Raw genomic sequence first — 16,591 nt, forward strand, 5'->3', positions numbered from 1 at the left:
GTCAAGCTCGTGTTGTGCTCTGGCACCAGCAGCACAGAGTGTGCTTGGGACTCTCTCTCTCTCCCTCTCAAAATAAATATTTAAACATTAAAAAAGTTTAGAAAATGATGTACTTCTGTAAATATTAACTGTTGTATAATGAGAAATCTGTCTGGCCTTTGTCCTTGATTCCTGGCATAGAGCTTCTAAAACCCCAGGAACTTACTATTTGTTATGCTAAGGAGGCAACTCACCATAGGTCCCTAGCTAGCTTCAGAATGGGGGCTGGTCAACAGAAAGACTAACAATGTGATTAAAAGATTGAGATTCTGAGCCAGTCAGACCTCTAGAGACAGAAGGGGTCTGGAGACTGGAGATGGGAGCAATGTAGAGATTAAATTCAATGACTGAATCAATCAAGCTTATAAAATGAAGCCTCATTAAAAACTCTGGGCACCAGGGGCGCCTGGGTGGCGCAGTCGGTTAAGTGTCCGACTTCAGCCAGGTCACGATCTCACGGTCCGTGAGTTCGAGCCCCGCGTCAGGCTCTGGGCTGATGGCTCGGAGCCTGTTTCCAATTCTGTGTCTCCCTCTCTCTCTGCCCCTCCCCCGTTCATGCTCTGTCTCTCTCTGTCCCAAAAATAAATAAACGTTGAAAAAAAAAAAAAAAAAAACTCTGGGCACCAAAGCTCAGTGAAGATTCCTGGTTGGTGAATACCTTGATGAGCTGGGTGGGTGATGTGTCTTGATTCCTTGAGGAAAGGGCATAGAAATTCTGAGTCCAGGGCCCTACTTTGCCCTATACATTTCTTCATTTGGCTGTTCCTGATCTCTTCACTTGGCTGTTCCTTTATAACAAAACTGCAATCCTAAGTATACCACTTTCTGAGGTTTGTGAGTCATTCTGGTAAATTACTGAACTATGCAAATTACTGGCGAGAATCTGAATTTTTAGCCAGTTGGTCAACTGAACTTGTGGCTGGTGTCTAAAGTAGAGGCAGTCTTGTTGGGAATGATGGATGCCCTTAAACCTGCAGAGTCTGATCCTAACTCTGGGCAGTTAATGTTAGAAATGAATTATAGAATGCCAGTTTGTGCTAAGGAATTAACAATACCCCAGTTTTTGTTTTTGGGTGTTTGTTTTTTTTAGATCTTTATCATTAAAAAGTTTTTTGTTTTTTTTTTAAAGTTTATTTATTTGTTTTGAGAGAGAACAGAGTGAGCATGAGCAGGGAAGGGCAGAGAGAGAGAGGGAGAGAGAGAATCCTAAGCAGCCTCTGTGCCATCAGCAAAGAGCTTGATGAGGGCTGCATCTCACAAACCTTGGGACCATGACCTGAGCTGAAACCAAAAGTCAGATGCTTAACTGAGTGAGCCATCCAGGTGCCCCTAGATTTTTATCATTTCTAATATCCAAAAGTGAAAACATCAAAAACTGCTAAAGGTTTAGGGTTAACAATATAGAAGGGTGTGTCTGTAGTAGTTCATTGTACATGGTCTTGCCTGTCAGCCAATTTAAAAAGTCCTACAACATTAAACACAAATTTATTTTTGGCATTAAAAAAAAAAAAGAGAGGCAAATCAAAAAAAGACTCTTAACTGTAGAGAACACACTGATGGTTACTGGAGGGGAGATGGGCAGTGGATAGGTTAAATGAATAATGGGTATTAAGGAGGGCACTTGTGATGAGCACTGGGTGTTGTATATGGGTGATGAATTACTATATTCTACACCTAAAACACATATTTCACTGTACTGGAGACTAAAAAGTTGGAAGAAAGTAAAAGAAAAAAAATTTTTAAAGTTACTCCTCTTTTCTGCTTAGAGCCACTATAGTCCATGGTTGATATTAGGCATATTAGAAAAAAATTACTGGTAATATAGGAAAGGGTCCTGAGCCAACCTACAGAACTTAAATTACATAAGCATTATGGGTGTTTTGATGAGTTTTCAGATGAAAAACAATAACATTTAAAGAAATGCACAAAGGCAAACCTGTTCCCGAAAAACTCCTCATTGCAAAACATACAAGTACCATGAAAATTGCTATCATTTCTTTCTTGCTGCTGTTGTTCCAGAATTTCTTTCTGTAAAACAGAAACAGATATTTGATATTATCTTTAATAAATGCACAGTTAGTTAATGAAAAATGTTTTAGTCTAGATGGGAGGAATCTGCTGTAGAAGCACAAAGGGAGTATATGAATTCTGATATTTCACATTTCTACATTTCTGTCCTTGTATCAAAACTCTAAGTCTATACTGTTAAATGCTAACAGAACACTCCATTTGGATAGCTATGCAGGAACCTCAAGGTCAACTGGGTCTCATTATCCTTCCCTACCCTGGCTTTCCTCCTGTTTTTATTAGTCAACTCCTGTCCTCGCCCTCTTTCCCCCGACTGCCGCCCCTCCCTGCCCCCCACCTCCCGAACAAAAATGTGGTAGCATTTTTGACTTGCTCCTTTTTGTACTTCTCAGTTTAGTCTGTAATCAAGTTCTGATCCATTTTTCACTTGAACTATCTTTGTATTACTTCTCTCCACCATTCACAATATGATCACCCAGAGTCTAGTTTTTAATCAGTCATTATGGGATTACTATAAATAAGTCTCCTAGAGGTCTCCCTGATCTCCATCCTTTTTTTAATCATATTCAGCCTTTTTTGCTGCCAGAAAAACTTTCTTAAACAATGTTTTCATACACAATTATCTTGTTCTTCAACTCAAATATGTTTTGGTAGCATCTGTTCCAATGAGGGTGGTTCCACACACCATTTTTCCTTGAGGTCATTTTATTTCTCTTTGCTTTTTGCCTCTTACAAAATCTTACCTGTAATTAGGATTCCCATTTCTATCATGCAGCTGTTTCTACTACTGTAGAGTTAAAAGCTCAGACTGTGAAACACTGAGCAGACCTGGACTTGAACTCTGGCTCTCACTGGTACTCAATATTTTATTTAACTTCTTTAATCACCAATTTTCTCATTTTTGAGCTAAAAATGGAAATATCACATCACAAAATTGTTTATATGATTAAATCAGATAATTTATGTAAAGAGCTCAAATTGTTCATGGGTCATTAAATGCTGGATATGATTGTTATCCAGCCAACTTCAATTTCCACTGTTTGTTACCCATCATCTTTGTCAACTGTTTGCCTGCTTTGTCTTTTGAAGGGTTATGAAAACGTCTTGAAGTTAAAAGAAAGTCTTTATGCTGTTCTTATAATTGGCATACTACTCCCAGCTTCTCTAATATCATGGAGCTCAAAATAGTAAAGTTTATAAAGTTTATTGCTGAATCTATGAATATTTACAGAATAGCATCAAAATGAGCTCATATCTAGAAGCTTAATAGATTCCATGTGGCATTTCTGGAAATGTATCACCAAACATCTAGAACTACTAATTCACTTGAAGAAAAAAAATTAAGAAATTACCATGATAAAAATCAACTCAATGAACTGGTTTCAGCCATGATGGAATCATGTATATCCCACCTACCCTCCCCCTATAAAATAAGTGGCTTCATATATTTTATGTTTTCAGACATTGGATAATAGACAGTACAGGGTTGTGATTTGTAAAAGAAAAAAATAATACACTGCCAGTTTTATGCTGGGTGGTATTTTCCAAATTGCAACATAGTGAAGTTAAACCCAAATAAGATGCAGAGCTATCTCACTGGACGAAGGGAAAAAAAAAAAAAAAAAGACCGGAGTCAGGATACTAAAAAGCGAGTGTACCTTGTGGGACAAGGTACTAGAGAGGAGAGCTGAAGAGGAGCTGAAGAAACCTGAAATACTCTACTAGGATTCTTTGCATCTCTGTCCAAATACTGAGCTGTACATGTACCAAAGGACTCTATGAGTCCTGACGAAGTACTTTCCAGGGACTGGGAGGCTTACTGGAGATTCCAGAAGTTATAGCACTGGACTCTGCTGGAGCTCTGACATACGGAATGAAAAGATCTTGCTCACCACTTCAGGCATATACAGCAAATACAAAACAAACTTTTTAATTTTTTTCCCCCTAAAGTTTATTTTATTTTGAGAGAGCATGTGTGTGTGTGCACGAATGGGGGAGGGGCAGAATTCCAAGATCGAATCCCACAGGGCTCAAACTCCTGAGCCATGAGATCATGATGTGAGCTGAAATCAAGAGTCGCTTAACTGATGCTTAACCAACTGAGTCACCCAGGTGCCCCAAAACTTTTTAGGGTTATGAAGGTCACAGTTTTATGGTGGTAGCAAGTAGACAGATAAAAGCAAGAGAAATAACAGGGTGAGGCTGATGTATCAGAACATTTTAATTATTGCTTTTTGAATTTAAGTGAACTTTACATCAAAAATGAAATGGACAGTACAAGTCAAATAAAAGAGGTGTCGGAAAAGGAAACTGAACTTTTACAAACATGCATTGTTTGACTGAATACAAAACAAAAAACACATTTCATAACCCTATGTCAACAACACTGTTAGCAGAAAAAACAAAAACCCAGCAAATAAAGCTCTTGATAAAGATCCCTATCACTACTGGTGCATTAAGGCCAATCATGGACCTTCTCTGCCTGTTCCTGTTTTCAGTGCACAAGACCCATTAGTGCTCATTAAAAGTCACCATCTGGCTTGTATTTCTCAAGCTTGTGATGATATAACCCAAATTTGGCTAAAGAAAAATCTTACTCAATATCTCCTTGGTTTGGCTCAGCACAAGTACAAAAGACTTGTGAGTCTAAATCAGAGTGATGCTAAGCTATCTAACATTTACTTTGGCCAAATTTCAGTTTTATCAATTGACCGTGAATGGCAAAACCTCAGTATAAACACTAGAAGTGATAAAAATTGATTCTTCTTGGGGCGCCTGGGTGGCGCAGTCGGTTAAGTGTCCGACTTCAGCCAGGTCACGATCTCGCGGTCCGTGAGTTCGAGCCCCGCGTCAGGCTCTGGGCTGATGGCTCGGAGCCTGGAGCCTGTTTCCGATTCTGTGTCTCCCTCTCTCTCTGCCCCTCCCCTGTTCATGCTCTGTCTCTCTCTGTCCCAAAAATAAATTAAAAAACGTTGAAAAAAAAATTAAAAAAAAAATTGATTCTTCTTAGGAGAGTATAATTTACTCTTTGGTATGTTCAAGCCAGCATGGGATAGTCAGGACAGTAAGAAAAATCACTTTAAGGGCAAGTAACTAAACCCAGGCTGTTTTGTTCTGGAGCCCCTCCCTTAGCGTGAGGGCACGGGACTAGTATATCCATACAGTCTACAAGCACAATGAGAGAGACAAAGACTCTGGAGTATTCTTGGTATCCCTGGTCTTGCAGGCCCCATACAACTCCTTTAATTTTTCCCCAGGTTCATTTCTTTAAGAGCTGCCTTTTGTGCACAGAACAAACTCTTTTTAAAACTCCTTTCCAGACATTCCTCCAGAGGCAGCTACTTAAACCATTTGTTGCCCCACCTCTGCTTTCTGTTGATTTCATGTGCATAAGACTTTTCTCATTTTAAAATGATCAAGTCTAGGAAGAGGAGAGAATTCAAAAGAAAAAGAATGAGTCCTCCTGTCCATTTTTCCAGTTTATGAAGCTCGTCTAGATTTGATAACATTAAAATGAGAAAAATCTCATGCACATGAAATCAACAGAAAGCAGAGGTCCATAAAGAAAAATAGTTTTTCTTTCCTTCTTTCTTCCTTCTTCCTTTGTAAAGCTTGGTATCTGATTAGTTGTAGCATATATTTTAACTCACTTTTGGACAAACAAATATAATATTAACAGACAATCCATACAAAGCTTCACAAAGATGTGTAAATCAAAGCCTACCTGCTTTGTGGTTTTATTTTTCTAAAAAAAAAATCTCATGCTGGGTAGATATTTATTCAGATTTTATTCATGGATTTATAGAATAAAGGGATGAAGAGAATGTAACAGATGTTATGTGTTTGAACTTCTCAAACTTATCTGATGAAATCAGATGAAATTTTCATTACAAAATAGGCTTGGATAAAAACCATAGTTGTAAGAATACAAGATCAGCTTATCTATTAGGCAAAGAGTCATAATAACAAGCTGTATTTTTGTCTAATTGGTTTAAAATGTCAAGAATGGTAGCGAAGAGGTCAGGGCAGAGTGTTTCATCTTTATTCATAAGCTAAAGACAGAGGAAACATTAATGAGATAACAGATATAGCAGATGGCACTCAATAGTCATGGGACTAACATACATACATAGGTAGAAAATGAAAATGTGAGTAAGGCTGAAAGTTATAAAAGTCAGCAATTCAGGAAAAAGCAATTTAGAAAATCTCAATTTAGTTAAGTATTTGTGTACAGGAAAGCAGAAACTAATGCGTAGAATAACAAATCCAATGGAAATAGCATGCATTACCATAAGGAAGTAAAACTAAGGCTAATGTTATTAATTATAGATAATCAAAAACATTCTATAGATACTGATACACGGGATTCACACAGAGTTTCCCATCTGCACAACTGCATGAGTGACTGTGAGAGAAAACAGCACACTCCAAAGGATCCTCCCCAAGTTAGTCCACAGCAGAAGCACTGTGGAACCTGTTAGGCATTCTCAGTTGGGGAGATCAGCCGAGCTCTTCCAACAGAGGACACAAAAAACATCCCTACTAAAGTTAGAGTGGTGGCCCAAAGCCTCCAAAGAAAGGCAGCAGTATCTTTTAGTCCTACTGCTTTCTATTTCCAGAACCATGGATTATCTCTGAGGTCTTGGGGATTATTTCATTTACACCTCCACCTTGGCCCAGTAAGTATATCAGGCTGCTATGAAACAATGGAGCATAAAAATGAGAGTAAAATAAGGATAAAATACGGTAGGGTGGGCACGTAAATTGAAGATTAAAAAATAAAAAGAAGAAATATGTATGTACAAATATGCACATACACAAACTAATTCAAATCTAAAGGTAGATCCCAAATTTGGCTATCGGCTTTAGTAGAAAGGGTAAACAGATCAGAAGGTGGGGGCGGGGGGGAGTTGTGCAACAGAGTTTGTCTGGCTTTGTCCCCTATTCTTGGGAGGTAATGTCTAATCCCCTGGCATTTCTTGAGTGATTCATGTCCTTGTTATTCGGGGTGAGCCTTTAACAGCACCTGATACTTAATGCTAATGAGATAACTCAGGATGGAGGCTGCCATGCCAAAAAGTCCAACCACCTAGTGGGTTAGGGCTTTGAGCCACATGATCTCAGCCTCACCTCAGAAAGAGGGGGAGAACTGGAGGTTGAGTTCAGCTATGTGGTCAACCATTCAGTCAGTCATGCTTAATGAAGTTTCATATGCTAAGTGAAGTTGGTCAGTCAGAGAAAGACAAAAATCATATGACTTCACTCATATGAGGACTTTAAGAGATAAAACAGATGAACATAAGGGAAGGGAAGCAAGAATAGTGTGAAAACAGGGAGGGGGACAAAGCAGGAGAGACTTATAAATGTGGAGAGCAAACTGAAGGTTGCTGGGGGCGGGTAGTGGGCTGAATGGGTGGGGGGCATTGAGGAATCTACTCCTAAAGTCATTGCTTCACTGAGTGCTAACTAATTTGGATGTAAATTTTAAAAAATAGAAAATAAAGTTACAACAAACAAAAACCTCTGGACACCAAAGTTTGGGTAAGCTTTCCTAATTAGCAATACTCTGTGTGTTGTCGCACACTGATGTGCTAGGAAGGCAAAAGGTCCCTGGAGATGAAAGCAACCTTGTGTTTAGGACTTTCCCAGATCTCTTCCTATGTATTTTTCTGTCTGGCTCTGGTTTGTATCTATTTTTATAACAAAATTGTAATCATATGTATAGTGGTTTCCAGAGTTCTGGAAGTTGTGGGGTAGAGGGAACCCCTGAATTTGTAAGCAGCTGGACAGGAGTAAAGGTGGCCAGGAGATCCCCCAACTTGCGGCTGCTGTTAAAATAAGGATAGTCTTGGAGGGGGTGTGTGTGTGTGTGTGTCTGTGCTTTGTGAAGTTTGGCTTAACTCTGGGGAGCTAGAAGTCACTGACAATAAGTAACAATGTGATCTAATGGACAATATACTTAGAATAAATAGGCCAAACAACATGGACTATTTCTCATAATGATCCTCAAAACAAGCTCACTCCAAAGCACATTCCAAAGCACATTCCAAACTCAGTGAAGTGCAGAGGGACTGGGGGAGAGTTGTGATGCAATATAGATACCTGCTTCCTCCTGATTGGAGGTTGAAAGTTTAAGTCTATTTAGAAAACTATTGAACTCAAACAATTTCCCCTGAATGTGGTTTTTATAAATATTGGCTGGTAATAATCTTGACTTTGTCTTTCCAGTAAAGCACCTGGAATGTTAACTTTCCTCAACTCTCGCTTGGATGCAGAGCCACAGACCTTAGAAGGTAATCAGGAGATATTTCAGTTGATTCCCTCGTAGAAACTGCAGAGTCCTAAACATGGATTGGAGCTTGCATGACAAGTCATTTAATTCTTTGTCGAAATGACTCGAGAACAGCCACACACTAGGTAAAAATTCCTCTAAGACAATCATTTTTAATCCCCACTCCCACCATCCCAACACTAGCTACTGGCCTCTAAAGTTGTATTCTGTTTATCATGGTCACAGAATTTTTAGCATGGATGAAATTTTAAATAAGGTGTTACCAGTTGCCTTGTCCTGATTGGGTGGGTGGGTGGAGGGTTGCCAGAAAATTACCCAAATAACACCTGGAAATGAGTCACGTAATTTGCTAGCATATCCTCCAAAGACAAACTTCTGGCAAAATGTATACCAAGATAACTAAATACAGGAATTTATTGATGTGCTTATCACTAATAACTTGGTTAAAAGATCAAGATTGGTACCAAACAAGAATAGATTTTAGAATTTATTTATGACAACTAGTTAGTTGGGTCAGTTGTCTCTTCAAGCTATACCTCATTCAGTAAATAAAAACATGCATGTGTCTCTTTGAACTGTGTGAAAGAAAAGCATCTACTTTAACTAAAAGTGCCACTTAATCACTAAGATATTAATTAAAATAAAGCAGATGGAAAAGGAGGAGTTCTCCTCTGCTATTGTGCTTAGTATTAAGAAAGCCACAATGAGAAAATGCTGGAAAATCAAAAAAAGAAAAGAAAAAGAAATCATTCCTCACTTAGAATCCAAAACTTTATATACTTGCACCTGGAATTGTACACTTTATATATATTTTTAAGTTGATTTGTTTATTTTGATAGAAAAGAGAGCATGCACATGAGGGGTAAGGGCAAAGAGAGAGGGAGACAGAAAGAATCCTAAGCAGTTCTGCACTGTCAGTGCGGGTCTCGAGCTCACAAACTGTGAGATTATGACCTGAGCTGAAATCAAGAGTCAGACACTTAACCAACTGGGCCACCCAGGCGCCCTAGAATTGTATACTTTAGAAGAGTGAATTGTATTTATGTGAATTATATCTCAATAAAGCTGTTATTTTTTTTAAAGGAAAAGAAAAAAACCCTGAAGTCACAAGGCAACCAGACAAACTGAATTCCAAAAGGTGATAAACCTGTCTGAGGAGAGGCAGGGGCACACACATTATCTCCCCTTTGGCAGAACACAGGAGGAAAAGACAAGTAGAAGAAAACACCTGAAATTTTATAGAATTTTTAAAGGCTAAGTCCCTGGGGACCCTAGACATAAAAGGGTCCAGCTCTTTTTCACGGGTTTCCTCCAAGTTCTCAGGAGAAAGACTGGGAGAAGGGGGGAAGAAATATGAACAACAGCCCATCGGTGGAGAGCAGGCACAAAACCCCACTTGCTTCCTGGGGACATTCTTTAGCATTCAAAGCAAAAGCCAGAAGCTGCCAGGGATGGGGGGGCCGGGGGGGGGGGGGGGGGGGGGGAAGGACCCAAAGCCTGCATTGCTCCAAAGCAGAGGCTTGCCACTACCAGGGGAGAGGGCAGGAATGCTGAGAAATAAAATCTTGTATCTGAGTTCTTTCTGAGTGTGCAATAGTGCTTTGTGGTATATGAGCTGGATATGAAAACAGGACCAGGAGATCCTACCTTGCAGTGTGTCAAGCAAGTACGACAAAGCATTTTTCTTAGAAAATTCAAGAAAGTTATAAGCATGTGTTAAAAGATTTAAATATTAAAAAAATAAATATTTAAGATATTTGAAATTTATGGAGATGAAGCTTATCTTCCTAAAAGATGGCGTACGTCCAGCTGCAGCCCAATGGGATGATAGGGAAAGAAGGCTGACAAGGAGACCTGCAGCACTGCCCCTTGGTCATTCTGTTCCCTAAGATGCCTGGGGACCAGCAAAGGTCCAGAGTGCATTTATTTTTTTTACTCATATGACGGGATTACAAAAGATCATACAGTCAAGGAAAGAGATGATAACATGAGAATTTAGAGATCTTAGAGGAGTTAAAACCCCGAAAATAATCAATCCTGGAACAGTTTAGAATTTAGATTTTCTTAAGTTTCAGCCATCAGTACAAGTTCAGGGCAAAAAATGAAACAGTAGACAGTCAACAAAATGGAGATTTAAAGAAAAGCATTAAATATTAAAAACTGCATCAGTCAGATGCAGAAAAAGGTCTGTACTGTGGATATAAATGAGTCACAAAGTACTTGCTTTCTTTTGAAGTGACTTGGTTACAATACCAGAACCCAGACTGCACACCAAATGGCAAAACCCCTAATACATATGGAACAATGATGAGCCTTTTCTTTTTAAGAGTGTGAACATTTGCAGCTTCTAAGTACAGCACTGGAGATTCTGGGCTGGCATTCCTTTGAGAAACTGACATCAAGACCTGGAGAATGGCACCTCAGCTATCTTTGGTGATTAAAAAAAAAAAAAAAAAGAAAGAAAGCGACCACAGAAGTTTGTGTTATCTACTTCCTGTTCTCCAATGCCTTCTACCACCAAGAAGTAAATGAACTGAAATTAACATATAGCAGGTTGGTTGGTTGGTTGGTTGGTTGGTTATTTATTTATTTATTTATTTATTTATTTATTTATTTATTTATATTTGGTGAAAACAGGTGACTTGGACACTCCAGTTGGCTAAAACAAATGCCATTTACTCAGCAAAACGTTTCCCAAATGTTAACTAAAGGTTTGATTTTTATACTGGGCACTGCAACCTATGACTTCTTTTTGGTTATAATCTGGAATTCACAATCGTTTTAAATTTTTCCTACTCACTGAGAAAAGAGTTTTCAGTAAATTAATCTGTCAATATTAAGTTTTGAGTGTCTACACCATAGCTGATAGCTAAAGCTAATCCTCTACAGACACCAATTTTTCCCAAATCACTTTGGTCATGTGAATTCCAAAAGCATTTCCAAAGCATTCATTCGCCTGCAGTGCCATTCTAGAGGCTCACCTCAGGTATCAGCTTCTCCAAAAACTCTTCCCTTCCTCTTCAGGAAAACCATGAGATTTCGGAGAACAGTATCGCAGGCAGAGCAAGTAGCAAGTGCAAGTGCAAACAACATGAGATGCTGGACAGAGCTTGGTGTGTCTAAGGGACAGGGATGGAACATGGCCACTGTGGCTGGAAGCAGTGATCCAAGTGGGTGGGAGAAACAGGCACTAGACCCTTTGGGATCTTGGTAAGGAGTCTTGATTTTTATTCCAAATAAATTTGAAAGTATTGGAAAATTTCAATTATTAGAGTTACATGAGTTGAATGAGTGAACAGCATATGAACTACTTCAACAGTCTTCCAAATGTTTCAGACTCAGGAAGGATAAAAACTAACATCATCTTCTCTTGTTCTTTCTGCCTTTTCTCATATCTTCTGACAGTAAGCAAGGTATTTTCATTTTGATCTCACTCAGTTTTGGTAAAGGCTTATTTTTCCTATCACATCCTTTATCTAATATAAAAATTCAGTATAAGGAAATTAAAGTACAAAAATCTCAGTAAACTTCCACTAATTTAAGGATTCAAGAACAAGTTTGATTAACAAAGTAAAATGGAAATGAATACATTTTGTGTAAAGATATTGATGTATAGTTTCAACTATGTTCAGAACAGAATCTGCCTGCAAGTTCCTTAAATATGTTAGAAGCCCTCTGAGTAGGGGTCAAGTAAAAAGCTACTCATTCTCCCCAAAGAATTCCTTTTTAAGTGTCAAAAAATGCCAGGTAGCTCCAGGAAAGACTAACCTGTCTGCCAGAATCTGATGACTTCAGCATTCTGAATTTATGTTAGCAACGTACACATACAGACAGGATACTTACTCTACTTTAACAAAAACACACCTCTGCACATAAAGGCAGGAGTAGCTGTATGAAAGCAAGGACTCTCAAAGACACAATGCCATTTCTTAAAACAGAACAATAAAATCCACTGTTCTCAGCATTTTATGAGAGCTGAAAGAAAGTTCCCTCTGACAATAATATCAAGGATCTTAATAAATAAATGAGAAAAGATATGTCAAAGACTAAAGCAAGACAGTAAAACATAAAAGCCAGAGAGAAATTTCTTAACTGGTTTATGATACATACTCCCACAAATCCACGAGGTTCGATGTGACTAATAAGCCACCTTTTTGAAAGACATCAGCACCTCCTACCCCTTCTGAAACTGCAATGATAACAGCAACAACCATCTGCTTGCTACATAGGATAGAAAGACAGCATTTTTATTCTACTTAGAGTCGTACTGAAGTGTCTTCTGAAAAGAAAGGAAGAGACAGGAGAGACAGAACATCTAGAAGAATTAGCTACTAGAGAAAAAAATCACATCAAGGTAACCGTTACACGGAACAGACCATTACTATGAAAAACAGAAAAGCAGAAGTGCAGAAGAAAAAAAATTGCAAGAGTTAAACACATGAGAATTAGAAAAGCCTCATTTCTATTTGTACTTAAGATATGAGGGAATCTAGCCTAGGCAAAAAGAGGAAGAATTAAAAAGCAGAAAGGTGGCTATAGAAGACTGCAAAATGCCCACCTCTGACACTAAAAGAGGAGACCGCTATGGCACGGATCAGCACAATCATAATACTTCCGTCAAAGGAAGTATTTTCTTGGATAAACTCAAGGTCAGGGATATCCCTATGTTTCTCTAAAGATAGGGGAAACTCTGAAAACACACCATCTTCAAGTTTTAAAAGAAAATGTAATAAGCTTAGGCCCAAAGGAGTAAGAAATCTCCCACTGATTTAAGATAATAAAGTAAGAAATTGGATTTTCTTAAAAAAATCTTAGCAATAGAAACAAAACACTATTATTTATTTACATATGTATTTATATACCATTCTTCCAATTTTATTCGTTGTAACAAATGTCTGTTTAGAAAATGTCACTTCTGCTTCCATAAGTAGGATCACATTGGATAAAGGATCCTGGTACAAGTAGAAAAAGAATGGCGCGTGGGGGTGGGGGTGGGAAATAGTAAAAGTCTGACTTGCTTCTCTTCCTTTTTCAGTCAGTAGATAACTGTGGCCTTGAACATTTCTCCCAGCATCTTTGGCCCTGTATTTTCTATCTAAACAAAAACAATGATATCATCTTACTGGTCTCACAGAGCCAATGTGTATAAAAAATGCCATGTAAATTTCAAGTTTTGTTGAAGGAGTTCAAAGTGGTAAACTTGAGAATTCAGTGTAGTATAGTTTCAGGCTGAGTTTTCATGTTTCCTGAACGGAAACATTAACTAATCTGAAGGTTAAAATCACTCAATGGTCATTTTTGCTAACTTGATCTATGTTGATTGTTAAGAATGTTACAATTCAAAGGGAGATATCACATTATATTTGGGAAACTTATTCTAGATGCAATTAGAGGGCTTGTCCTTTCAAGGGTAGGAATTATGGAAGAAAGGTTTAAATGCAAAATGACTTTTTAGACAGGTTTAAATGCAAAAAGACTTTTACTTACTATAGAAAGTAATTTAATACTTTACTAAAAATCTCTAAAATCTATAAAGAAAAATGGCACGAGTAAAAAAAATCTTAGGTGGAGACATAGAATTTCATTTTGTTGTTTTATTGTGGGGGGAAAGTGGAATATATGAAGTAGCATTAAAAAAATTTTTTTTAAATTTTTTTGTAATTGTCATAAAACATTTATAGTTGTCATGAATGACCGCTTAAGTTGACATTTATAATAGTGATTAAAAAAAGAAACTTCCATGCAGTTAAATGGATATTTCCTCTTATCCTAATTTAATTAAAAGTTACATCTTACTACTGAGACCTATGAATGCCACATCTTCTCCCATAGGCAAACTGAAAAACTAGTGCTTTTTAATGCTAAAGTGTAACCCAGTGATTAAAGATGTCTGCCTTGATACTTTATATCCCTTTTATTTATTTTTTTATTTTTTTAATTTTATTTATTTATTAAAAAAATTTTTTTTTCAATGTTTTTTTATTTATTTTTGGGACAGAGAGAGACAGAACATGAACGGGGGAGGGGCAGAGAGAGAGGGAGACACAGAAATCGGAAACAGGCTCCAGGCTCTGAGCCATCAGCCCAGAGCCTGACGCGGGGCTCGAACTCACGTACCGCGAGATCGTGACCTGGCTTAAGTCGGACGCTTAACCGACTGCGCCACCTAGGCGCCCCTATATCCCTTTTAAAAATGAGGGACATCTGACTCTATGGTTTTATAGAAATATCTCACCAACACTTAAAGATTAAAATTAAGTTAACTCTTTATTTAAAAGTTTTTTTTTTTTTAATGTTTATTTATTTTTGAGAGAGAAAATGAGTGTGAGCAGGGGAGGGGCAGAGAGAAAGGGAGACACAGAATCTGAAGCAGGTTCCAGGCTCTGCACTGTTAGCACAGAGCCAGATGCAGGCCTTGAACTCGTGAACCATGAGATCATGACCTGAGCTGAAGTTGGATGCTTAACCAACTGAGTCAGTCACCCAGGTGCCCCTTAAGTTAAACCTTTATAAATAAGGCTGAGAAGATACAAAGTAAACATGACAGTCCCAACCCTTAAGAAGCATCTATTCCAGTAAGGAAGATAGATTTTTAAACTAGCTATAATTGAAAAGCCAAATAAAATAGTGCATTAAAAGAGCTCAATCGAGATTATTAATTCTGACAGGTGGCATCTGGGAAGCTTTTGTGGCAAATGTGGCATTTAAGCAGTATCTTGAGGGGTATGTTATTTATACAGGTGGACAGGTGGGGCTGGCATTACTGCGTGATGAAGCAGAGTCCTGAAAGTATCTAATACACTTAAGTAAATGTGAGACATGCAGTTTTTCACTAGAGGGCAGGGAATGTGGCTTATTTCACCCACTGCTATAGCAACAACATCCAGAACACTGTCTGCTGCAAGATAAATATTTATTCAATAAATTAATGAACTGACATTGGGTAACTGAAAGGTAAAAGACACTGACTTACAAACTTAATCCAGAAAATCTGAAGAATATATAGATAATAAAGACCATTGCAGGTTTTAGCAGAAGAGAATAAAATGATCTGCTATATATTTTACTATTAAAGTTCTGGAGGTAATGCCAGTTGATTGGAGAGGTAAGTCCATTGGGAAGGTGAGATAAAAGTCACAAGGATTACAAAGAAGGGTACGGATATGGGACTCAGAGGTAGAACTGACAGGAATTAAAGATGTTCCTAGAAATTTCCCAATTGAGTGATTAAGAGAATGGTGGTATCATTACATAAGAAAACAGGCAAATCACACACTTCAGTAGAGAAAGAAATAAGTTCAGTTTTAGGCACATTCAACTTAAGGTGTTATTGGAAATCTATATGGAGAAGTTTAACATAAGGGCAGTTAGAATTGGGGTTCAGAGGTGAGCCAGGATGAAAGCTATAAACGAACTCAATCAAAAGGTATTTATTCTAACTGCCTACTCTACACCAGCACCAGTATTTGAGGTGTTAGTGTAGCGGTAGTAGTTATGAGAGTACACAACCTGGATGAGAGACAAGACCTTGAGAAACTTACATACACCCACTGAAGAGAAAAGAGGGTAGAGAGTCACTGGAGGACATTAAGTTAAAATGGTGAGATCAAGGGAACACTTTTAAAGAAGAAACTTAAGACATGAATGTATACAACCTATTATTGTATTCAATAATATTGATTTGTATACAATTCAATTGTATTCAATACAATTGAATTGTATACAACCTAAGAATCTTTCCTAATTCTGTAGTTCCCTTCTGAATACAAATAAAAAAATTCAAAGAAGTGATAAATAGGAATTAAGCCTTTCAAAATGAAAAATGGGAACACATGAAACTCACAAATGTCTCAAGGAACCAGTGGTCTAGAAGAAAATGAAAAAAGAAATATGGCTCTAGCCTTAAATCTGCTATGGTAACATGAAGTTAATCATTTAGACTATTTGTCTCTAGCTACTCACACAGAAATAAGAATTAAAAAAAAATGGAGTTTGGGGAAAAACACCAATATGAACTTAGCAATATATTGAGTACTACTGAAGGATACTTAAATATAAGACATAACTCCTGCCCTCAAAGAAGTTACAAAGTCAATATGAACTCAAATCATGTGAGTATGAACTCAAATCCTATGAACTCAATAAAGAGTTCCAAATGAAAGAGTAAATATCAAAGAATAATCCACATACAAGTTACCATTAATGCAAATCAGGACAGCAAATGCCACACTA

The 16,591-nt window shown here is 37.7% G+C and overlaps 1 protein-coding gene across 3 annotated transcripts in view; it reads right to left on the reverse strand.

Moving 5' to 3' along the window:
* ZNF277 (zinc finger protein 277) overlaps positions 1-16,591 on the reverse strand; it is a 114,947-nt gene that overhangs the window by 17,542 nt on the left and 80,814 nt on the right. For all 3 annotated transcript variants that reach the window (XM_040472212.1, XM_040472213.1, XM_040472214.1), the window contains one exon: positions 1,976-2,067. In XM_040472212.1, coding sequence (XP_040328146.1) covers positions 1,976-2,067 — 92 coding nt within the window. The remainder of the gene's footprint in view (positions 1-1,975; positions 2,068-16,591) is intronic.

This window comes from Herpailurus yagouaroundi, unplaced genomic scaffold (assembly GCF_014898765.1).
Source record: "Herpailurus yagouaroundi ecotype Mexico unplaced genomic scaffold, PumYag 100, whole genome shotgun sequence".
In the NCBI taxonomy this organism is placed as follows: Eukaryota; Metazoa; Chordata; class Mammalia; order Carnivora; family Felidae; genus Herpailurus; species Herpailurus yagouaroundi.